At 30.8% G+C, this 25,731-nt stretch overlaps 1 protein-coding gene and 1 long non-coding RNA gene across 2 annotated transcripts in view; one reads left to right on the plus strand and one right to left on the minus strand.

Annotated features, from left to right (window-relative positions):
- LOC119606772 (Down syndrome cell adhesion molecule-like protein Dscam2) overlaps positions 1-25,731 on the plus strand; it is a 144,011-nt gene that overhangs the window by 88,515 nt on the left and 29,765 nt on the right. The window contains 9 exon segments of the mRNA XM_037960355.1: positions 8,405-8,495; positions 13,530-13,617; positions 14,580-14,728; positions 14,889-15,012; positions 22,002-22,129; positions 22,241-22,259; positions 22,262-22,376; positions 23,372-23,514; positions 24,777-24,938. Of these exon segments, the coding sequence (XP_037816283.1) occupies positions 8,405-8,495; positions 13,530-13,617; positions 14,580-14,728; positions 14,889-15,012; positions 22,002-22,129; positions 22,241-22,259; positions 22,262-22,376; positions 23,372-23,514; positions 24,777-24,938 (1,019 nt within the window).
- The window catches only part of LOC119606773, a 114,048-nt gene that overhangs the window by 50,944 nt on the left and 37,373 nt on the right, over positions 1-25,731 (minus strand). The gene's annotated exons all lie outside the window — the stretch shown is intronic.

A 25,731-nucleotide genomic window follows, 5' to 3' on the forward strand; every position in this document is an offset into this window, starting at 1 on the left:
AAATTTGATACAAGATTGAAAATCGTTAAGATCAGTACATTATATCACCTAGTCCCTATACAACTGAACCCCCGAATAGGACTTTTAAGTTCATAATTATGTTTAATGTACTCGTATCTCGACAAATAGCTGCAAAACCAAGCTTTGTACTAGCCTTGATGATCCTAATGAATTTTATAATGAAAGAAATTTATTTAATCCTAGCTCCTATGCAAAGCCCCCTTCAAAGTATGTACTTCATTTTAAAGTATGTACATATTTCTAAGCGTGTATGATATGTACTCGCCTCCAATATCATCAACGTGATCTAATAATGACTAAAAATTCTATTGTGTAAGCAAATATTAACATATTAACCACTTACTTGGTAATGAAAGCCTTGGCTGGAACGCTGTAGGTCAGGATTCGTTGGTACTTCCAGATAAAAAAAGTACCATAACTGATCGAAATAAAAATTTGCATATTTACAGACTATACCAAAATAAATGGTCATACAAAATATGGGCAAAATCTGTTGAATGGGCGTGGCATATTTGTTGAGAATTTAATGGTAATAAATAATACATATATTAGTATATTATATTGGCTATGTTCAGCGTGCTTAGATAATCTTTAGTAGTTTCTGATATAATTTCCTTTATTTTAATATTATGGGAGGCCACGCCCACTACTGTTAGTCTGCCGATTTTGATCCTAAATAGTTCAATGTTAATGTTAATCATTTCAAGATTATATTTCTTATAGTTTTTCATTTATATAAAATTATTTTTTTTTTTATTTATGTGGGAGGTGCCACACCCATTATTTTTGGTCTTCCCATTTTAGCTCTAAATATTTGTATTGGCAGTACCCAAATTAAAGGACTCTTGCCGTTATATTTTCCCAAATATACGAAATTTTATATTTATCTAATATGGGAGTTTCCACGCCCACTATTGTTGGTCCGCCCACTTTTTATTATTCATACGAGTCAGAATTTTTCTTAAGAAACTCTAACTGTTATAATTTCCCAGAAATACCAATGTTTTCTTTTACATTGTATGGGCGTGCCTTCCGCCCACTTATATTTTCATACCAAAAAGTGGGCTATAACGCCTTCCAGATAAATTTCCATTTAAAATTGCAATTGAAATTAGATATTGGATCCATACGGTGCAAAGCTGGAAGAGTATTCAAATAAGGCTCTCTCATAGTCCAACACATCCCTAGATTTAACATTATCACCTGATATTTCTTTCTGGTTTTTGAAAAATCTGTTAACCTCTATTGAAAGAATATTTGTTTCAATTCCGTATATACTTCTGTGTGGATTCTAGTGCTGTGTTTAGAAAGACGGTAGTAGATTTCGGTTTCTGGGTTTCAATGTATTTACATCGTTTTGTCTCTCAGTCCTTAGAAATTTAGACAATTTTTTAAATTATTTTGTATAAATATTTTTCCTTCTACTATAAGATCCTCTTAAACAAATTTATATTAAACTACACTTTTCTTAAATACTTTCCTTTTCCTAAATAAACCATACAACGTTGTAACATTATTAATAATTTATTAACTCTTGCCAAAACTCCAATACCCTCATTCCCCTATCAATTGAACTTGTTACAAAAATCTAGTTAAAATTTGTTCCATTAACACAACAACTATTTTATTTAGTTTTTCTCAGTTTTCATTCAATTTTGTTTTTCTTTTAATTTTTACACTCAATACTTGTATATGAAGTACTTAACATTAATGTGTGTAACATGCAACATATTTTTTTACAATACTCCTTCCATTACTTTCTGCTTACAAAACATATTAACAAATGCATTACCCATAAGCTCATGGGCAAAGAGTGTTGTGATGTAGGAAGTGGGCCAGGCAGTACATTCTAATTTGTAATAGTGTAAAAAGTTAACAATTTTTAATAGAACGACCTAATTTATCAGTAAATGACAGGCAAGGCCAGTTGGTTTTTAGTTTAGTTCAGTTCTGTATGGTACGGTTCAGTTTGGTTTAGTTACGCTGGGGTTTTGGTTTTCTCAATTTATATAGACTTAGTGTATGCAAGTGTACTTCATGTTATATGCTTTCTATGTTCTCTAGGTTTTTCCCAACTTTTTAAAGTGAAAACCAACGTAAATGTTGTGAGTTCATGTTTGTGTAAACAATTAACGAGTGTCTAAAATGAAATTACCGTTACAATTAGCAAGAGACAAAACTCAGAGAACACATAATAAAAAATGACATAGAAGAGAATTTCAAAAAATAGGAGTTGATAAAACTAACGGACCTTGTTGTGAACAGTAAACAAGAGAACATGTATAAAACAAACTTATGTTGATGAGTTAAAAAACATAATTGTTGAATAAAATTAAGTGGATATGATGGTTTTACAATGTATATGAAACATGCTAAGCATACACTGTTAGTATTGCAAAACTATAAAGCAGAAATTGCTCTCTTGTTTAAATTACTTTAAATTTAGAAGTAAAATTTTATTAGAAATTAAAATAAAGTTACTTTTTCTAAATTGTTAACATGTGTAATAGGCAAAATATTAATAGTTCTTCCTTTTAAAACTAATTATTAAAACTAATTACTTTTTCTTTGACAACATGTTACCTGCATAACAGCACACCATATGAGTATCCTCCATAAAAGAACAGATACCAACCATACAGTTTTAAAAGTCACTTAAATTTTGCATTTATTACTTTTTTATAGACTAGACTGTGGACTAGTCTAGTCTAGTCTATAGTCTAGTCTATAGTCTAGTCTATAGTCTAGTCTATAGTCTAGTCTATAGTCTAGTCTATAGTCTAGTCTATAGTCTAGTCTATAGTCTAGTCTATAGTCTAGTCTATAGTCTAGTCTATAGTCTAGTCTATAGTCTAGTCTATAGTCTAAGTCTATAGTCTAGGTCTATAGTCTAGTCTATAGTCTAGTCTATAGTCTAGTCTATAGTCTAGTCTATAGTCTAGTCTATCGTCTAGTCTATAGTCCTAGTCTATAGTCTAGTCTATAGTCTAGTCTATAGGTCTAGTTCTATAGTCTAGTCTATAGTCTAGTCTATAGTCTATAGTCTATCTATAGTCTAGTCTATAGTCTAGTCTATAGTCTAGTCTATGTCTATCTATAGTCTAGTCTATAGTCTAGTCTATAGTCTAGTCTATAGTCTAGTCTATAGTCTAGTCTATAGTCTAGTCTATAGTCTAGTCTATAGTCTAGTCTATAGTCTAGTCTATAGTCTAGTCTATAGTCTAGTCTATAGTCTAAGTCTAGTCATTAGTCTAGTCTATAGTCTAGTCTATAGTCTAGTCTATAGTCTAGTCTATAGTCTAGTCTATAGTCTAGTCTATAGTCTAGTCTATAGTCTAGTCTATAGTCTAGTCTATAGTCTAGTATATAGTCTAGTCTATAGTATAGTCTATAGTCTAGTCTATAGTCTATCTATGTATAGTCTATAGTCTAGTCTATAGTCTAGTCTATAGTCTAGTCTATAGTCTAGTCTATAGTCTAGTCTATAGTCTAGTCTATAGTCTAGTATATAGTCTAGTCTATAGTCTAGTCTATAGTCTAGTCTATATATAGTCTATAGTCTAGTCTATAGTCTAGTCTATAGTCTAGTCTATAGTCTAGTCTATAGTCTAGTCTAGTCTATAGTCTAGTCTATAGTCTAGTCTATAGTCTAGTCTATAGTCTAGTCTATAGTCTAGTCTATAGTCTAGTCTATAGTCTAGTCTAGTCTATAGTCTAGTCTATAGTCTAGTCTATAGTCTAGTCTATAGTCTAGTCTATAGTCTAGTCTATAGTCTAGTCTATAGTCTAGTCTATAGTCTAGTCTATAGTCTAGTCTATAGTCTAGTCTATAGTCTAGTCTATAGTTTAGTCTATAGTCTAGTCTATAGTCTAGTCTATAGTCTAGTCTATAGTCTTGTCTATAGTCTAGTCTATACTCTAGTCTATAGTCTAGTCTATAGTATAGTCTATAGTCTAGTCTATAGTCTAGTCTATAGTCTAGTCTATAGTCTAGTCTATAGTCTAGTCTATAGTCTAGTCTATAGTCTAGTCTATAGTCTTGTCTATAGTCTAGTCTATACTCTAGTCTATAGTCTAGTCTATAGTATAGTCTATAGTCTAGTCTATAGTCTAGTCTATAGTCTAGTCTATAGTCTAGTCTATAGTCTAGTCTATAGTCTAGTCTATAGTCTAGTCTATAGTCTAGTCTATAGTCTAGTCTATAGTCTAGTCTATAGTCTAGTCTATAGTCTTGTCTATAGTCTTGTCTATAGTCTTGTCCATAGTCTAGTCTATAATCTAGTCTATAGTCTAGTCTATAGTCTAGTCTATAATCTAGTCTATAGTCTAGTCTATAGTCAAGTCTATAGTCTACTCTATAGTCTACTCTATAGTCTAGTCTATAGTCTAGTCTATAGTATACTCTATAGTCTAGTCTATAGTCTAGTCTATAGTATAGTCTATAGTCTAGTCTATAGTATGGTCCTAAGCCTACTATATGACCTATTATATGTATCCTTTGCAAAAATCCTCAGAACTGCCATGTGAATCTATCAGAACCTACCTCACACTGTCACACTTTGAAAAGATGCGAAAACTATAGTTATGGTCACTAAGCTTTCTTATTTTCCAACAATCTTTTATAATTTATTTTTCTATTATTTTCCTTTCTTCTCTTTCGTTCTATGTATTTTATTTTCTCATGTCGTTTGAAAAACAATTGCAACATGATGATCTTTTCAATTTTTTAACTTTAACTGTAAATTGTGTGCTTGTAAATGTTACACAGTTTTTTTCTCCTTACGGTGAGATTTTTTTTCTGCTGCTGCTCATGTTATAAAAAATACATTCTGTATGTATTTTTTATATAAGATAGACGGATGTAATTTGCCATTTTTGTCTCTTGAGTTTTGTTCTACTCAATTCAACTCATCTCAGCTCAATTCATCGTCCTTCAATGGTGTGAGTTATGTAAAAACAGAAAAGATGGAAAAATGTGAAACAACACTGCAGCAACAAAAGGTTTACTACTACGTCTAGTAGTACAATTTTCAGGATACGCTTTTGTTATAGTTTTTCTGCTTTTTTTATTCTCTTATGGTCATGAGGGTACTGCTATACGTGAATGTATGCTAAATGCACAAAACTATAATAATAAGAATGCGAGGGTCACTCTAGCTGTCTTTATGGAAATTATTTAAAATTTTCTCATTTTATAAAAAAAAAATTATACTTCTTTATAAAAACTCTTCATTATTAATTTCAAAAACCTACTTCTTAGACAGGAGAAAATAGAACACATAGATCGATAGAGAAGAAAGGACCATAATAAAAAATAAACTATAAAAGGTTGTTGGAAAATAAGAATGCCTAGTGATAACTTTCGTTCTCGCGCCTTTTCAAAGTGTGAGATATAGACTATAGGCCGTAGACTAGACTATAGACTAGACTTTAGACTAGACTATAGACTAGACTATAGACTAGACTATAGACTAGACTATAGACTAGACTATAGACTAGACTATAGACTAGACTATAGACTAGACTATAGACTAGACTATAGACTAGACTATAGACTGGACTATATACTAGACTATAGACTAGACTATAGACTAGACTAGACTAGACTAGACTATAGACTAGAGTATAGACTAGACTATAGACTAGACTATAGACTAGACTATAGACTAGACTATAGACTAGACTATAGACTAGACTATAGACTAGACTATAGACTAGACTATAGACTAGACTATAGACTAGACTATAGACTAGACTATAGACTAGACTATAGACTAGACTATAGACTAGACTATAGACTAGACTATAGACTAGACTATAGACTAGACTATAGACTAGACTATACTAGACTATAGACTAGACTATCGACTAGACTATAGACTAGACTATAGACTAGACTATAGACTAGACTATAGACTAGACTATAGACTAGACTATAGACTAGACTATAGACTAGACTATACACTAGACTATAGACTAGACTATACACTAGACTACAGACTAGACTATAGACTAGACTATAGACTAGACTATAGACTAGACTATAGACTAGACTATAGACTAGACTATAGACTAGACTATAGACTAGACTATAGACTAGACTATAGACTAGACTATAGACTAGACTATAGACTAGACTATAGACTAGACTATAGACTAGACTATAGACTAGACTATAGACTAGACTATAGACTAGACTATAGACTAGACTATAGACTAGACTATAGACTAGACTATCGACTAGACCATAGAAAATGTTTATAATTTTATCTTTTTTTATAGAAAATTTTCAAAAAATTCTCTTTTTTATAGGAAATTTAAAAAAAACTTATTTTTTATAAAAATGTTTAAAAATACTCTTTTTTTTAAAGAAAATTTTAGAAAATCCCTTTTTTACATAATATTTTCGAATATGTCTCTTTTTTATATATATTTTTTTTGAAAATTTTTCTTTTTTTATAGAAAATTTTTGAAAATTTTTATAGAAAACTTTCGAAAAATTTTGAAAATTTCTCTTTTCTATAGAATTTTTTAAAAAAGTCTTATTTTTATAACTTTCAAAAACGTTTATTTGTAGACAATATTCTTCTCCCTTTATAGAAAGTTTTTGATGTTTTTTCTTTTTTATAACAAATTTTCGAAATTCTTTTCTGTTTTAAAAAAATTTTTCAAAAATTTTAGTTTTTTATAGAAATTGTCGAAAATTTTTTCTTGTAGATAATTTGCGAAATTTCCTCTTTTTCTAGTTTTGTATAGAGGAATTTGTTATATTTTACTTTAAGAAATTGTCCAAGTTTAGATATTTTTCACGCTCCCCTCGTTACTTAAACACACTCTTACCATGTAAGTTTTTTGTATGTTTGTAAAACTGTCAGTTTGTATTTATATTACTTACTTATGAATGCATAAAATTTCTATTTGAGCACACGTTTGTTTATAAAACTTTGCTCTAATATTTAAAAATTTTTTATTTATTTTTCATATGACATGACTTTTTCATTTTCCATAAACATGAATGAAACGAACGAACACATCAAGTGAAATTTAGTTTTCCCTTGAAAACTCAAAAAAACTACATATACACACAGCTACTTAAAATCAAAATAAGTAGAAAAATTATATAAATTTTATAAAATGTTTATATGTGAAAAAAAAAAGATATTCAAAATATTAAAACTGAAACATTATACTTTTTTATGGAGTTATTTTCATGCAAGTAGAGAAACTATAAAAATAATTGAATATTTGTGGAAAAAAAAAACTACAAACAATTTCTTTATTAAATTCGAATATGAGAATATGTTGCAAAGAAAACTAACAAAATAATTCAAAAATGTCTATGAAAATGATATCTAAGGGGGACTACTTAAATCCTGAAGTTTTAGGAGTCGACTATTTCAAGATGATGACTTAAAATATTAAAGCTTTTTCATGATGCTATTCAACTTGCCTATTTTTTGTTCTTATATTCCAAATCTTGCTGCCTTATCAAGCCGTTTATCTCTACATTTTCCAGTTTATACATTTTGCACTCTGCCTTTTTATTAGAGATTACTTTAGCCCCAAGCTCCATGCGAAAATTTATGCAATGCATTTGCTTTTTCAAAGTTCCACATGACTTCTTGCTGCTGTACTTGCTGCGTTGAACGTGATTTCTTCAAGCTGTTTTTATGCATAGAATTCAGTAAAGGACATACTTTCAAATTTCCAAATACAAGTGTAAATCAAAACAATTTTTAAAAATATATAAAACTTACGAACACGTATTAATATTAAATTTTCTCTTATAAACCTTAAAACATAAAAGCTTTTATGACCCTCACTGCTTTATGTATAAGAAGTATGTCAGTTTGGTGTGTGTGTGTGTGTGTATATGTGTTTGTGAGCGTATATGCTCCAGTTCATTTCACATTTATTTAAAAGCGCGATTTTTCATTCAATCCATAATTTCATAGTTTTTTCTCTTCATCATTTTATTATACTTTAATAATATTTGTAATAATAATTTGAGAGCACTCGTAGGATGCAGGATAATAATAATTTTGTGCAGTGATTTTGTTTTTCTGTTTTGCGTAACAATTTTCAAATACAGGAAAAGGATATTAAAGACATTTTATTTAGCTATAAAGTAAGGAAATGAGAAAAAGTTTCACTAAAAGAAAACTTTTTAAAGAAAATATTTAAGAAACGAAAAATTATAGATTCTTAAATTCTCTGACAGAAAATTCATCTTTTCAAAGATTTACAGTTACTTTAATACGAGCAAAATATTGTCACTATATAAAATCTTTTATAAAGATTCGTTATGTTTTTATATAAAAAAAAAACTATTTATCCAAAAATTGATTAATTAATTTTTATGAAATATTTTTCATATTTTCAGATGGTTTAAGGAAGAGAATGAACAATTATTACCATTGCAATTAAGTGACCGCATAACAATTGTATCAGCCGGATTGCTGAAAATCAGTAAGGTATGTATTGTTGTCATTCATGAATGCATATGACAAATGTGAAAAATATATTAGGGAAGATTCTTAAGAAGGATAACAAAATATATATATTTTTTACTTTTCTGTAAAAAACGTCCCATTCGATCACTTTTCTATAGAAAACTTTTCTGACGATCACTTTTCTACAAAATAACGACCTGACGATCACCTTTCTGTATAAAACTATCCCGAATATCACTTTTCTATAGAAAACTGTCCTGACGATTACTCTTCTATAGAAAACTGTCCTGAAGATCACTTTTCTATTGAAAACTGTCCTGACGATCACCTTTTTATAAAAAACTGTCCAGACGATCAGTTTTCTATAGAAACTGATCGTCGATCACTTTTCTGTAGAAAACTTTTTGTTCGAAAACTTCTTGTTCGAATCAAATGTTTCCCTCCTAATGCCGATTTTGAGAACAATTACTCAGTAATATTATCGATTTTATTAAATTGATGTGGTCAAATGGAACAAATAAAAAATGGAAATGGAATAAACAAATAAAAAATTTGCGAATACATAACATTAAAAATGTACTTCATTTTAAGTAATTGCAACTCATCTCTACTGATGATGACATCAAAATGATTGCTGTCATTTAAAAGATTCTTTTAAATTTAAATAATTAACAAAAATACAGAGCGATAATCTGTTATATTCAATTGAAATGAAAAAGTATCTTTTCTGAGAAAAATCCAAGATATTTTTCGGTTCATTTTATTTTATTGTTTTCTGTTAAGATGATAAATTCTTAAGGAAACCACAAATCAAAAAGCTGAAAATCCACAATACATGGAATTGAGTTAAAAAAATTAAATCCAATTTTTGAGAAAACTAACATTGCCAGAGACAAGATAGCGAACAACTGTTATTCATTAAAAATATATATTTCTATAGGAAATTATCCTGTCTATCACTTTTCTGAAGAAAATCGACCTGTCGATCACTTTTCTATTGAAAACTATCCTGTCGATCACTTTTCTATAGAAATCCGACCTTTGGATCACTTTTCTATAGAAAACTGTACTTTCGATCACTTTTCTTTAGAAAACCAACCTGCCGATCACTTTTTTATCAAAAACCGACCTGCCGATCTCTTTTCTATAGAAAACTGACCTTTTTAGAAAACTGTACTGTCGATCATTTTTCTATAGAAAACTGTACTGTAGATCATTTTTCTATAGAAAACTGTACTGTCGATCATTTTTCTATAGAAAACTGTACTGTCGATCATTTTTCTATAGAAAACTGTCTATAGAAAACTTCACTGTCGATCACTTTTCTATTTAAAGCTTAATTGTCGATCACTTTTCTATAAAAAGTTTAACTGCCGATCACTTTACGATAGAAAACTGTCTCGTCGAATAATTTTATATAAAAAACTGTCCTGTCGATCACTTTTCTATAGAAAACTTAACTGTCGATAAATTTTTTATGGATCAATAGAAATCTTCGCTATCGATCACATTCCAATAGAAAACTTCACTGTCGATCACTTTTCTACAGAAAACTGTCCTTTCGATCACTTTTCTAAAGAAAAATGTCCTTTCGATCACTTTTCTATAGAAAACTGTCCTGTCGATCACTTTTCTATAGAAAACTGTCGTGTCGATGACTTTTCTATAGAACACAGTCCTGCCGATCTCTTTTCTATAGAAAACTGTACTGTCATCACCTTCGTATACTAAACTGTACTGTCGATCCATTTTCTATAGAAAACTGTACTGTCGATCAATTTTCTAAAGAAAACTGTACTATCGATCAATTTTCTATAGAAAACTGTCCTGTCGGTCGCTTTTCTATAAAAAACTGTCCTGTCGATCACTTTTCTATAGAAAACTGTCATGTCGATCACTTTTCTATAGAAAACTGTCCTGTCGATCACTTTTCTATAGAAAACTGTCCTGTCGGTCGCTTTTCTATAAAAAACTGTCCTGTCGATCACTTTTCTACAGAAAACTGTCATGTCGATCACTTTTCTATAGAAAACTGTCATGTCGATCACTTTTCTATAGAAAACTGTCATGTCGATCACTTTTCTATAGAAAACTGTCCTGTCGATCACTTTTCTATAGAAAACTGTCCTGTCAATCACTTTTCTATAGAAAACTGTCTGTCGATCACTTTTCTATAGAAAACTGTCCTGTCGATCACTTTTCTATAGAAAACTCTCCCGTCGTTCACTTTTCTATAAAAAAACTGTCCTGTCGTACACTTTTCTGTAAAAAACTTTCCTGTCGATCACTTTTCTATAGAAAACTGTCCTGTCGATCACTTTTCTATAGAAAACTGTCCTGTCGATCACTTTTCTAAAGAAAACTGTCCTGTCCATCACTTTTCCATAGAAAACTATCCTGTCGATCACTTTTCTATAGAAAACTGTTTTGTCGATCACTTTTCTATAGAAAACTGTTTTGTCGATCACTTTTCTATAGAAAACTGTTTTGTCGATCACTTTTCTATAGAAAACTGTCCTGTCGATCACTTTTCTATAGAAAACTGTCCTGTCGATCACTTTTCTATAGAAAACTGTCCTGTCGATCACTTTTCTATAGAAAACTGTCCTGTCGATCACTTTTCTATAGAAAACTGTCCTGTCGATCACTTTTCTATAGAAAACTGTCCTGTCGATCACTTTTCTATAGAAAACTGTCCTGTCGATCACTTTTCTATAGAAAACTGTCCTGTCGATCACTTTTCTATAGAAAACTGTCCTGTCGATCACTTTTCTATAGAAAACTGTCCTGTCGATCACTTTTCTATAGAAAACTGTCCTGTCGATCACTTTTCTATAGAAAATTGTACTGCCGATCACTTTTCTATAGAAAACTTCACTGTCGATCACTTTTCTATTTAAAGCTTAATTGTCGATCACTTTTCTATAAAAAGTTTAACTGCCGATCACTTTACGATAGAAAACTGTCTCGTCGAATAATTTTATATAAAAAACTGTCCTGTCGATCACTTTTCTATAGAAAACTTAACTGTCGATAAATTTTTTATGGATCAATAGAAATCTTCGCTATCGATCACATTCCAATAGAAAACTTCACTGTCGATCACTTTTCTACAGAAAACTGTCCTTTCGATCACTTTTCTAAAGAAAAATGTCCTGTCGATCACTTTTCTATAGAAAACTGTCCTGTCGATCACTTTTCTATAGAAAACTGTCCTGTCGATCACTTTTCTATAGAAAACTGTCCTGTCGATCACTTTTCTATAGAAAACTGTCCTGTCGATCACTTTTCTATAGAAAACTGCCTGTCGATCACTTTTCTATAGAAAACTGTCCTGTCGATCACTTTTCTATAGAAAACTGTCCTGTCGATCACTTTTCTATAGAAAACTGTCCTGTCGATCACTTTTCTATAGAAAACTGTCCTGTCGATCACTTTTCTATAGAAAACTGTCCTGTCGATCACTTTTCTATAGAAAACTGTCCTGTCGATCACTTTTCTATAGAAAACTGTCCTGTCGATCACTTTTCTATAGAAAACTGTCCTGTCGATCACCTTTCTATAGAAAACTATCCTGTCGATCACTTTTCTATAGAAAACTGTCCTGTCCATCACTTTTCTATAGAAAACTATGCTGTCGATCACTTTTCTATAGAAAACTATCCTGTCGATCACTTTTCTATAGAAAACTATCCTGTCGATCACTTTTCTATAGAAAACTATCCTGTCGATCACTTTTCTATAGAAAACTGTGGTGTCGATCACTTTTCTATAGAAAACTGTGGTGTCGATCACTTTTCTATAGAAAACTGTGGTGTCGATCACTTTTCTATAGAAAACTGTGGTGTCGATCACTTTTCTACAGAAAACTGTCCTGTCGATCACTTTTCTATAGAAACCTATCAAGTTTATCACTTTCCTATAGAAAACAATCCTGACGAAATCGATCTGTTGATCACTTTTCTATAGAAAATCAACTTATCGAGAACTTTTCTATAGAAAACTCTCCTGACGATCTCTTTTCTATAGAAAACAGCCCGAACGATCACTTTCCTATAGAAAACTGTCCGGACGATAACTTTTCTAAAGAATACTGTACTGTCGATCATATTTCTATAGAAAACTGTCCTGTCGATGACTTTTCTATAGAAAACTATACTTTCGATCAATTTTCTATAGAGAACTATCCTTTCGATTTCTATAGAAAACTGTCTTGTCGATCACTTTTTTATAGAAAATTGTCTTGTCGATCAATTTTCTATAGAAAACTATCCTTTCGATTTCTATAGAAAATTTCACTGTCGATCACTTTTCAATAGAAAACTGTAGAGTCGATCACTTTTTTATAGAAAACTGTCTATCTTTAACCTTTCTATTAATATAAAATTCTCTATCGATTAGAAAATTTTCTTTAAAAAAATGAATGGAAAAAATGTCTTTGAAGACTTTTATTGGCACTTAATAGTCGATTTCCATTTTCTGAGAAGACTAGGGCCTGTGTCTGTAAGAATTTTGAAAAAAAAGTCCCACTGTTCCTTGAAAACTATGTTAGTGTATGACATTCAGCATTTTGTACAACTCATCAAAATTGATAAAGTTGTGTTGTGAAATGATGTTGTCATTGAAATTATATTTTTATATTTTCGTATAATTAAGTAATTTATTAAATAAATAAAAATTATTCATCATTAAAGAAAATGGAACAAAATAAAAGTTTAAGTGACTAAGGCGTATGAGTGATAATTATTTGTTATAGCATTTCACATACGTTTAGTAATACATATTTAATGTAGATAAAATTAAAATAGAAATTAAAAGATAAGACTTGAAAATCTTAAAAGTTATCTATATTAAACCTTTGCTTTTATCCAATTTTAAATAAAAACTTTAAATTTGCCACTTTTTAAATCAAGAAAAATATCTCATAACCTAGAATGTCTCCCAAAAGTATATAATTTGTTTAAATATTTCCTTTCCATGATGCCTTTTAATGTTTCAACTTAAACAAGAAAATAATAATAAGAAGAAAAAACTAATTCTTTCTATTTTTTACAGGCACGTCTCGATGACACTGGTAAATATCTGTGTTGGGTTAATAACACGGCTGGCGAGGAGACAATACAAGTCTCATTAACTGTTACAGGTGAGTGGGCTCTATCTCTCTGCTTTGGCAGCGTATAACTAAAATTATATTTTTCACGTGCAGGCAAACAAAACTGATACTTAAAACCTGTAATTGGAAGTACTTACTCGTACAAACAAAATGTCCTCTTTAACAGTAAAAGTAAAAGTTCTTTGCTTTAATACACACTTATAATAAGAGTAGGAATAATACAGTGAGGGCAATAAGAATAAAAGCATTTGCTTATAAGATCTAACAATGTCTTCAACCTTAAACATTTTGTCTGTTATGTTTTTTGTGTAATACATACACTTTATATAAGTATCCTTTTTTGGGAAAAATATAACAAAAATAACTTTATCATCTGATACCAGCCTAAACACACAACCAAAGCATCACACAAAATTTTGTGTAGGTTTACTTAAGTAATCATTACATTAACGATGAGATTGTTATTTGCATATTTTAATTAAATTTTCATCAAAATAAAAAAAAAACAACAAAAAATAATGATGAGAAAAAGTGCTTTGGTTTGGTTTTTATAGCTATAGTCAACAAGAACAGCAAAAACAAAATAATTTTCTGGGAAAATTTTAAACAAGATTTAAATGCAGGGAGATGAATTTAGGCGTAAAATACGTGACAAAAAATCGATTACTAGACATTTTAGTCTGAAGAGAAAATCAATCAAAAAAATTTCCCAAAAATTGTACAATCAGACCTCTGACCTTTTATTTTCTAACTGATTTTCGCATTTATTTTTTTTAGAAAGAATCTAGATAAAAACACTATTTAACACTCTAGAAGAGTCCAAACTTAAGATTTCCTCCCCCAAAAACATATACATTTTAAATGACACTTTTTAAAATGTTTCATAAATTTTTAATAATTTATCTTTGTCAGCTGTGCTATTTCTATAGAATAAAACATTAAATTTTACTATCTGTCATTTAATTTTGATCATGTTTCCACAATTTTTGCAGCGCCTTTAACAGCCCATCTTCAGCCACAAGTACAAACAGTAGATGTTGATAAAGATGCACAATTTCAATGTATTGTAACCGGACATCCGGTGCATGATGTAAATTGGTTACATGATGGTAAACCCATACTAAGAGACAATCGTGTTGAGGTAAAATTTTCAATATTATTCACACATGTAGTTAAATTAATGCATGTGTGTGTTAATTTTAATTACAAATGTATTTTAATGGATGTATATTAGGGTGGCAATTGTTTTTAAGATAAATTTCAATAATTTGTATCTATTTTTCTTTTAAATTTTTGTAAAGATCCTTTCAGATCCTCCTCGCCTTATCATTAAAAAGGTACAAAAAGATGATCCCGGCATGTATCAATGTTTTGTATCCAACGAATGGGAACAAATACAATCAACGGCTGAACTACAATTAGGGGGTAAGTTAATAAAAATAATCAAAATTCAAAAATAATTTGATCTCCAGTACAACTCTAGTTCAGTTCTAGTTCGGTTCTAGTTCAGTTCTAGTTCAGTTCTAGTTCAGTTCTAGTTCAGTTCTAGTTCAGATCTAGTTCAGTTCTAGTTCAGTTCTAGTTCAGTTCTAGTTCAGTCTAGTTCAGTTCTAGTTCAGTTCTAGTTCAGTTCTAGTTCAGTTCTAGTTCAGTTCTAGTTCAGTTCTAGTTCAGTTCTAGTTCAGTTCTAGTTCAGTTCTAGTTCAGTTCTAGTTCAGTTCTAGTTCAGTTCTAGTTCAGTTCTAGTTCAGTTCTAGTTCAGTTCTAGTTCAGTTCTAGTTCAGTTCTAGTTCAGTTCTAGTTCAGTTCTAGTTCAGTTCTAGTTCAGTTCTAGTTCAGTTCTAGTTCAGTTCTAGTTCAGTTCTAGTTCAGTTCTAGTTCAGTTCTAGTTCAGTTCTAGTTCAGTTCTAGTTCAGTTCTAGTTCAGTTCTAGTTCAGTTCTAGTTCAGTTCTAGTTCAGTTCTAGTTCAGTTCTAGTTCAGTTCTAGTTCAGTTCTAGTTCAGTTCTAGTTCAGTTCTAGTTCAGTTCTAGTTCAGTTCAGTTCAGTTCAGTTCTAGTTCAGTTTCAGTTCTAGTTCAGTTCAGTTCAGTTCAGTTCTAGTTCAGTTCAGTTCAGTTCAGTTCTAGTTCTAGTTCAGTTCTAGTTCAGTTCTAGTTCAGTTCTAGTTCAGTTCTAGTTCAGTTCTAGTTCAGTTCTAGTTCAGTTCTAGTTCAGTTCTAGTTCAGTTCTAGTTCAGTTCTAGTTCAGTTCTAGTTCAGTTCTAGTTCAGTTCTAGTTCAGTTCTAGTTCAGTTCTAGTTCAGTTCTAGTTCAGTTCTAGTTCAGTTCTAGTTCAGTTCTAGTTCAGTTCTAGTTCAGTTCTAGTTCAGTTCTAGTTCAGTTCTAGTTCAGTTCTAGTTCAGTTCTAGTTCAGTTCTAGTTCAGTTCTAGTTCAGTTCTAGTTCAGTTCTAGTTCAGTTCTAGTTCAGTTCTAGTTCAGTTCTAGTTCAGTTCTAGTTCAGTTTCTAGTTCAGTTCTAGTTCAGTTCTAGTTCAGTTCTAGTTCAGTTCTAGTTCAGTTCTAGTTCAGTTCTAGTTCAGTTCTAGTTCAGTTCTAGTTCAGTTCTAGTTCAGTTCTAGTTCAGCAGTTCTAGTTCAGTTCTAGTTCAGTTCTAGTTCAGTTCTAGTTCAGTTCTAGTTCAGTTCTAGTTCAGTTCTAGTTCAGTTCTAGTTCAGTTCTAGTTCAGTTCTAGTTCAGTTCTAGTTCAGTTCAGTTCAGTTCTAGTTCAGTTCAGTTCAGTTCAGTTCAGTTCAGTTCTAGTTCAGTTCAGTTCTAGTTCAGTTCTAGTTCAGTTCTAGTTCAGTTCTAGTTCAGTTCTAGTTCAGTTCTAGTTCAGTTCTAGTTCAGTTCTAGTTCAGTTCTAGTTCAGTTCTAGTTCAGTTCTAGTTCAGTTCTAGTTCAGTTCTAGTTCAGTTCTAGTTCAGTTCTAGTTCAGTTCTAGTTCAGTTCTAGTTCAGTTCTAGTTCAGTTCTAGTTCAGTTCTAGTCAGTTCTAGTTCAGTTCTAGTTCAGTTCTAGTTCAGTTCTAGTTCAGTTCTAGTTCAGTTCTAGTTCAGTTCTAGTTCAGTTCTAGTTCAGTTCTAGTTCAGTTCTAGTTCAGTTCTAGTTCAGTTCTAGTTCAGTTCTAGTTCAGTTCTAGTTCAGTTCTAGTTCAGTTCTAGTTCAGTTCTAGTTCAGTTCTAGTTCAGTTCTAGTTCAGTTCTAGTTCAGTTCTAGTTCAGTTCTAGTTCAGTTCTAGTTCAGTTCTAGTTCAGTTCTAGTTCAGTTCTAGTTCAGTTCTAGTTCAGTTCAGTTCTAGTTCAGTTCTAGTTCAGTTCTAGTTCAGTTCTAGTTCAGTTCTAGTTCCGTTCTAGTTCAGTTCTAGTTCAGTTCAGTTCAGTCTAGTCAGTTCTAGTTCAGTTCTAGTTCAGTTCTAGTTCAGTTCTAGTTCAGTTCTAGTTCAGTTCTAGTTCAGTTCTAGTTCAGTTCTAGTTCAGTTCTAGTTCAGTCAGTTCAGTTCTAGTTCAGTTCTAGTTCAGTTCTGTTCAGTTCTAGTTCTAGTAGGTCAGTTCAGTTCTAGTTCAGTTCTAGTTCAGTTCTAGTTCAGTTCTAGTTCAGTTCTAGTTCTAGTTCAGTTCTAGTTCAGTTCTAGTTCAGTTCTAGTTCAGTTCTAGTCGTTCTAGTTCAGTTCTAGTTCAGTTCTAGTTCAGTTCTAGTTCAGTTCTAGTTTCAGTTTCTAGTTCAGTTCTAGTTCAGTTCTAGTTCAGTTCTAGTTCAGTTCTAGTTCAGCTTCTAGTTCAGTTCTAGTTCAGTTCTAGTTCAGTTCTAGTTCAGTTCTAGTTCAGTTCTAGTCAGTTCTAGTTCAGTTCTAGTTCAGTTCTAGTTCAGTTCTAGTTCAGTTCTAGTCGTTCTAGTTCAGTTCTAGTTCTAGTTCAGTTCTAGTTCAGTTCTAGTTCAGTTCTAGTTCAGTTCTAGTTCAGTTCTAGTTCAGTTCTAGTTCAGTTCTAGTTCAGTTCTAGTTCAGTTCTAGTTCAGTTCTAGTTCAGTTCTAGTTCAGTTCTAGTTCAGTTCTAGTTCAGTTGTTCAGTTCTAGTTCAGTTCTAGTTCAGTTCTAGTTCAGTTCTAGTTCAGTTCTAGTTCAGTTCTAGTTCAGTTCTAGTTCAGTTCTAGTTCAGTTCTAGTTCAGTTCTAGTTCAGTTCTAGTTCAGTTCTAGTTCAGTTCTAGTTCAGTTCTAGTTCAGTTCAGTTCTAGTTCAGTTCAGTTCTAGTTCAGTTCTAGTTCTTTAATTCTAGTTCAGTTTAATTAAAATAGAATAGACTATAATCATGATTTTAGGCGATTATTTGGTCGACTTTAAAATCGATTTTTGAAATTCGTATATTCTTTAATATACTATAATACATGTTATAGTATCGACCATGGAATTGTTTATAGTACCAAATATTGTTAATAACTTTTCCTCAGCTCTTCCTCACTTTAAATTTTATCCATAATTAAATGCCATATAAACATATAGTTTATTTATAAGACTGTTAAAAACCATCATTAAATACACAATTCAAATAAATATATATGTACATACCAAATATACAAATGTGTACATACATACGTACATATATATTTATAATATAGTGTACATTTGCAAATTGTTGATTTTATGGTTTATATGTATGTATATGAATGTGTATATTAAACCACACGCACAGGATGTGCACACACATACATACTTTTATGTTTAAATTTGATGTCACCCATTGCAAAATATATAATAATAAATTGCAAACATTCACAACCATATTCATATTCAATTCGCCCACTTGCCATTATAACCGCTACCACAGATACGCATAGATACACACAATTGTGTTGATACAAGTGTAGGTGGGTGTGTGCATGCGAACGACCGATGTCTGTGTAGGTGTGAAAACCAATATTTAATTTGATTATTTTTCAATTTACTAAATTGACTTTTAAAAGAGAAAGAATAACATTTACTAATCATAATATATGTACATATACACATACACAAACATAAATACTTATATGTTTTTTCTAGCTAAATAAATGGTAATTAAACTCAGATACATTTGTGTTTTTTTTAAATAGTCATTTATGTCCAAACATATGGGGAAATTAATTAAGATTAATTTTCTTTAATTTTTAAATAAGTTCCCGATAATTCTTACAAAACTTCAAAAATACTGAACAACTTTTATAAATTTTTTTAATAATTTAATTACTCCTTACAAAAATTTTATAAATTATTAAAAAAAAACGTTATGAATCCAATTTTCCTCCACCCTCAGTTTGAGGTTAAGCCACATACGTCATTTTTCATCTCGTTTTTTATTCATTTGATTTTTTGTTTTGTAAGGAGATGAAATAATTTACAAGCGGAAATTGATTTTATGTTTGATTTTTTTTATTAACAGCAATAAAAAGGCAAAACAGAATTACAATGGTTTTGTCTAATTTTTTTTTATTCTGTTTCAATAATAAAATATTTAGAAAGCAACACATCCTTGAGGGATATCTGAAAAAAACAAATTGTGTGATTAGATATTGAATATTGAGGAAAAGAGGCTTTATAAATATTAAAATTCTATGTAGTCATTTAGATGCTCTATAAAGCAAAACATAAATTATTTCTTGTTAAGGAAGTGTTACTATTAAAGCATGAATGAACTGAAACTAGAAATCTGAACTAGAACTGAACTAGAACTGAACTAGAACTGAACTAGAACTGAACTAGAACTGAACTAGAACTTAACTAGAACTGAACTAGAATTGAACTTGAACTGAGCTTGAACTGAACTAGAAACTGAACTACAACTAACTTGGACTGAACTAAAACTGAACTAGAAGTAGAACTTTGCAGAATATCTATAGAAAAATACTTAATCTCTTATATTCCATTTTACTTACTAGAACTGAACTGAACTGAACTAGAACTGAACTAGAACTGAACTAGAACGGAACTAGAACTGAACTAGAACTGAACTAGAACTGAACTAGAACTGAACTAGAACTGAACTAGAACTGAACTAGAACTGAACTAGAACTGAACTAGAACTGAACTAGAACTGAACTAGAACTGAACTAGAACTGAACTAGAACTGAACTAGAACTGAACTAGAACTGAACTAGAACTGAACTAGAACTGAACTAGAACTGAACTAGAACTGAACTAGAACTGAACTAGAACTGAACTAGAACTGAACTAGAACTGAACTAGAACTGAACTAGAACTGAACTAGAACTGAACTAGAACTGAACTAGAACTGAACTAGAACTGAACTAGAACTGAACTAGAACTGAACTAGAACTGAACTAGAACTGAACTAGAACTGAACTAGAACTGAACTAGAACTGAACTAGAACTGAACTAGAACTGAACTAGAACTGAACTAGAACTGAACTAGAACTGAACTAGAACTGAACTAGAACTGAACTAGAACTGAACTAGAACTAAACTAGAACTGAACTAGAAACTGAACTAGAACTGAACTAGAACTGAACTAGAACTGAACTAGAACTGAACTAGAACTGAACTAGAACTGAACTAGAACTGAACTAGAACTGAACTAGAACTGAACTAGAACTGAACTAGAACTGAACTAGAACTGAACTAGAACTGAACAAGAACTGAACAAGAACTGAACTAGAACTGAACTAGAACTGAACTAGAACTGAACTAGAACTGAATTAGAACTGAATTAGAACTGAACTAGAACTGAACTGGAACTGAACTAGAACTGAACAAGAACTGAACTAGAACTGAACTAGAACTGAACTAGAACTGAACTAGAACTGAACTAGAACTGAACTAGAACTGAACTAGAACTGAACTAGAACTGAACTAGAACTGAACTAGAACTGAACTAGAACTGAACTAGAACTGAACTAGAACTGAACTAGAACTGAACTAGAACTGAACTAGAACTGAACTAGAACTGAACTAGAACTGAACTAGAACTGAAACTAGAACTGAACTAGAACTGAAACTAGAACTGAACTAGAACTGAACTAGAACTGACTAGAACTGAACTAGAACTGAACTAGAACTAACTAGAACTGAAACTAGAACGGAACTAGAACTGAACTAGAACTGAACTAGAACTGAACTAAACTGAACTAGAACTGAACTAGAACTGAACTAGAATACTAAACTGAACTAGAAACTGAACTAGAACTGAACTAGAACCTGAACTAGAACTGAACTAGAACTGAACTAAAACTGAACAGACTGAACAAGAACTGAAAACTAGACTGAACTAGAACTGAACTAGAACTGAACTAGAACTGAACTAGAAACGGACTATAACTGAACTAAGAACTGAACTAGGAACTGAACTAGAACTGAACTAAGAACGGAACTAGAACTGAACTAGAAACTGAACTAAAGAACTGAACGAACTAGAACTGAACTAGAACTGAACTAGAACTGAACTAGAACAACTAGAACTGAACTAGAACTGAACTATAACTGAACTGAACTAGAACTTTGAACTAGAACTGAACTAGACACTGAACTCTAGAACTGGAACTAGTAACTGAACTAGAAACGAACTAGAACTGAACTAGAACGAACTAGAATCTGAACTAGAACTGAACTAAGAACTGAACTAGAACTGAAACTAGAACTGAACTAGAACTGAACTAGAACTGAACTAGAAACTGAACTAGAATCTGAACTAGAACTGAACTAGAACTGAACTAGAACTGAACTAGAACTGAAACTAGAACTGAACTAGAACTTGAACTAGAACTGAACTAGAAACTGAACTAGACACTGAACTAGAACTGAACTAGAACTGAACTAGAACTGGAACTAGAACTGAACTAGAACTGAACTAGACTGAACAGAACTGAACTAGAACTGAACTAGAACTGAAATAGAACTGAACTAGAACTGAACTAGAACTGAACTAGAACTGAACTAGAACTGAACTAGAACTGAACTAGAACTGAACTAGAAACTGAACTAGAACTGAACTAGAACTGAACTAGAACTGAACTAGAACTGAACTAGAACTGAACTATGAACTGAACTAGAACTGAACTAGAACTGAACTAGAACTGAACTAGAACTGAACTAGAACTGAACTAGAACTGAACTACTGAACACATGAACTAGAAACTGAACTAGAACGGAACTAGAACTGAACTAGAACTGAACTAGAACTGAACTAGAACTGAACTAGAACTGAACTACTGAATACTGAACTAGAACTGAGCTAGAACTGAACTAGAAACTGAACTAGAACTGAACTAGAACTGAACTAGAACTGAACTAAACTGAACTAGAACTGAACTAGAACTGAACTAGAAGTAGAACTTTGCAGAATATCTATAGAAAAATACTTAATCTCTTTACATTTCCATTCTACTTACAGATGCCTCACCAGAATTACTTTATTGGTTTTCGGAGCAAACACTACAACCTGGACCAACAGTTTCTTTGAAATGTGTGGCAACAGGTAATCCATTGCCACAATTTACTTGGACTTTGGACGGATTTCCGGTAAGTGAAATTCTAAAGAAAATTTTTAACATTTTTTTGATTAAAAAGTTGTTCCACTATTAAACTTTTAAAGTTTTCATTTCCCTCAATTAAACTTTTATTTTCTTTTAGATTCCAGATAATTCACGTTTTTAGTGGGGCAATATGTTACGATTCATGATGATGTCATTAGTCATGTCAATGTTACCAATGTCAAGGAAGAAGATGGTGGAGAGTACACCTGCACAGCTCAGAATGCTATTGGCAAGTAAGTTGAAGAAATTGGAGTTTTGTGTTGAAAAAAAAATTTATTTAATTAATATTTATATTTTTTAGAAGAAATTATTTCATAATAATTTCTAAATTGTAAAAATTTAATAATTTTACATTCTAAATTGACCACATACTTTTGCCAAACAAATACTGCACAATTTAATTTAAATAACATTAATAAATATAATTTCATTAAACAAAATAGTCATTGAACAAAAAATAGATGTACTTAAAAATAACCTACTTACATGATAAAAATATGCTTAAATTCATAATCAAATAGAATCAATTTAAAATAATTTTAACCACCAAACACAATGGAAAGGCATTAAAGTGTAAAATTTGCATTTATGTTTGATTGTATAAATTATACTTGTTTTAAAGATTTAAATGATTTTATGAATATTTAATCGTGCAACAACAAAAAATCCCATAAATTCAATAAAAACCTGCATACAATTGCATATTTATAAGTTCTTGATTAGCTTGACAAAATATTTGCAATCAATAGAAACAAATCAATTTTAAAACTTTTTATTTTATACTTTTTTGTGTTTTTTCTCGGTTCAAATGTATTTGAAATGTGGCGTATTTATAGGTAAAAGTGTCACAATATTTTTTGTTCACACAAAACAACCATTTTATTATAAATTTTTATTTAAACATTTGAAATATTTTATGAATATTTTATTTGGAAAAAATAATTTATTTCATATTAGTCATTAATTCTTTTGATGAAATTGAAAGGTTTCATTACTTTGAAAATTTATTTTTAAAATTTAAAACATAAATAATTAAATATGTTGTTTTGTGAAAACTATAACTTAATTTATCGTATCATTAATTAATTAATTAACCAATTAATTATATTAATGATTTTAAGTGTAGGAAAGTTTCGCAAAAATACACTGTAACTCTGAATACAAAATATTTTTTTTTTTTTTTTAATTTATTAATAAAAATTTAATTTTTGCACCCTTTTTTCTCCAGAGTATCCCATAGTGCCAAAGTTAACATTTATGGTTTACCTCATATACGTGAAATGCCTAAAATTACTGGTATATCTGGCCATGATTTAATTGTTAAATGTCCGGTGGCTGGCTATCCCATCGACAAAATACATTGGGAGAGAGGTAAGACACCTTAGTGATATCTAGTCTTATTCCAGATAGTTCTAGTTCAGTTCTAATTCAGTTCTAGTTCAGTTCTAGTTCAGTTCTAGTTCAGTTCTAGTTCAGTTCTAGTTCAGTTCTAGTTCAGTTCTAGTTCAGTTCTAGTTCAGTTCTAGTTCAGTTCTAGTTCAGTTCTAGTTCAGTTCTAGTTCAGTTCTAGTTCAGTTCTAGTTCAGTTCTAGTTCAGTTCTAGTTCAGTTCTAGTTCAGTTCTAGTTCAGTTCTAGTTCAGTTCTAGTTCAGTTCTAGTTCAGTTCTAGTTCAGTTCTAGTTCAGTTCTAGTTCAGTTCTAGTTCAGTTCTAGTTCAGTTCTAGTTCAGTTCTAGTTCAGTTCTAGTTCAGTTCTAGTTCAGTTCTAGTTCAGTTCTAGTTCAGTTCTAGTTCAGTTCTAGTTCAGTTCTAGTTCAGTTCTAGTTCAGTTCTAGTTCAGTTCTAGTTCAGTTCTAGTTCAGTTCTAGTTCAGTTCTAGTTCAGTTCTAGTTCAGTTCTAGTTCAGTTCTAGTTCAGTTCTAGTTCAGTTCTAGTTCAGTTCTAGTTCAGTTCTAGTTCAGTTCTAGTTCAGTTCTAGTTCAGTTCTAGTTCAGTTCTAGTTCAGTTCTAGTTCAGTTCTAGTTCAGTTCTAGTTCAGTTCTAGTTCAGTTCTAGTTCAGTTCTAGTTCAGTTCTAGTTCAGTTCTAGTTCAGTTCTAGTTCAGTTCTAGTTCAGTTCTAGTTCAGTTCTAGTTTAGTTCTAGTTCAGTTCAAGTTCGGTTAAAATGGCTATAGAACAGAATATTTTCTCGACAGTAGAGCAGACTACTATATAAGTTGTTCTAAAGAAAAAAATGCAAAATTGGGCGAATGAGTAATATGATATTTCTGCATATTTGTATATCACTCATACGCCACTTTTTAACAAGTTAATGAACAACTTTTCGAAATATCTCAATAAACCAAACGATATCGAAATGATATTACTTAGATGATAAAAACGACCATTCTCCATTCTCTTATCGAGAACGATAGTATTTACGTACTAAATGGTACCTTTCCTTATGACATCGCTTTTTCTATAAAATTGGGATGTTTATGTTGAAAATATTTCAAAAGTTTCTATATCTCATAAATAAATTCCAATCAAAATATTTTCCTAAACAGTATACAAACTTAAATACTTATGTATGTTTTAAAATGAAAACAAATACAATGGATTTTTTTCTCTTCATTATTGTATTGTTTAATTTAGATGGCCAAACTTTGCCCATAAATCGTCGACAACGAGCTTACAACAATGGCACTTTAATCATAGAACAATTGCAAAGATTAGAGGATGCCGGCACTTATACGTGTATGGCACAGAATAAACAAAAACAAACTTCAAGACGAAATGTTGAGATACAAGTACTGGGTAAGTGTTAAGCAGCTATTGTTGGGTTGTTCTTTTTAAAATTTTTCATTATTGTACGAATCGATTTTTTTTCATACACTTATTTTTTATGTTTTAAAGAAGGTATTATAATTTTATGCTTGAAATGAGTAATATAAATATTAGATTTTTACAAGCAGCAAATAAGTTAGAAATACAATTTATTACTAAAATTAAAAAACACAAATTTTAATAGTTTAAAATTTAAGTTTTATATATATTTTATGATATAAAATTGTTTGCTTACCGATATTTATATTAAACGACTTTAGTACTCTAGAAAACTTCCTCTTTAATGGTCAATGACTTTTTTATATAAATATAAAAAAAAAAAAACTTTATTTGTATAAATATTTTCCCTTATACACAATCAAAACCTCATCAGTAGCCAGAACAAAAGTATTTTTCTGCAACTAATGAGTATAAACACTAGAACCATCACAGTAATCATCATTACTATTGGCATCGTTTTCATCTTCATCATCATTATTACCATTAAAGTCATTATCTTCACCACAACTATTATTGTTTGATGCTGTTTGCAATTTTATTGTTACAACAATTGCAATCTGATACCAAACTAAAGCAAATATTCGTCTTATTTTTCTTCGTCTTGCTTTTGTTGGTGATTTGAACAATTGAAAAATTTAGGGTTAGCAGTTAGAGGAATCCGAGAGTATAGAAGATACAGTAGACAAACTTCCAGATTATGAACATGATTATATATAGTCCACTCTATATATAAGACTTTAGTTCAGTCTATAGAAGAAAATAC

Source organism: Lucilia sericata, unplaced genomic scaffold (genome assembly GCF_015586225.1).
Source record: "Lucilia sericata isolate MDLA Ls3-8-SP2 unplaced genomic scaffold, ASM1558622v1 Contig000621F_arrow, whole genome shotgun sequence".
In the NCBI taxonomy this organism is placed as follows: Eukaryota; Metazoa; Arthropoda; class Insecta; order Diptera; family Calliphoridae; genus Lucilia; species Lucilia sericata.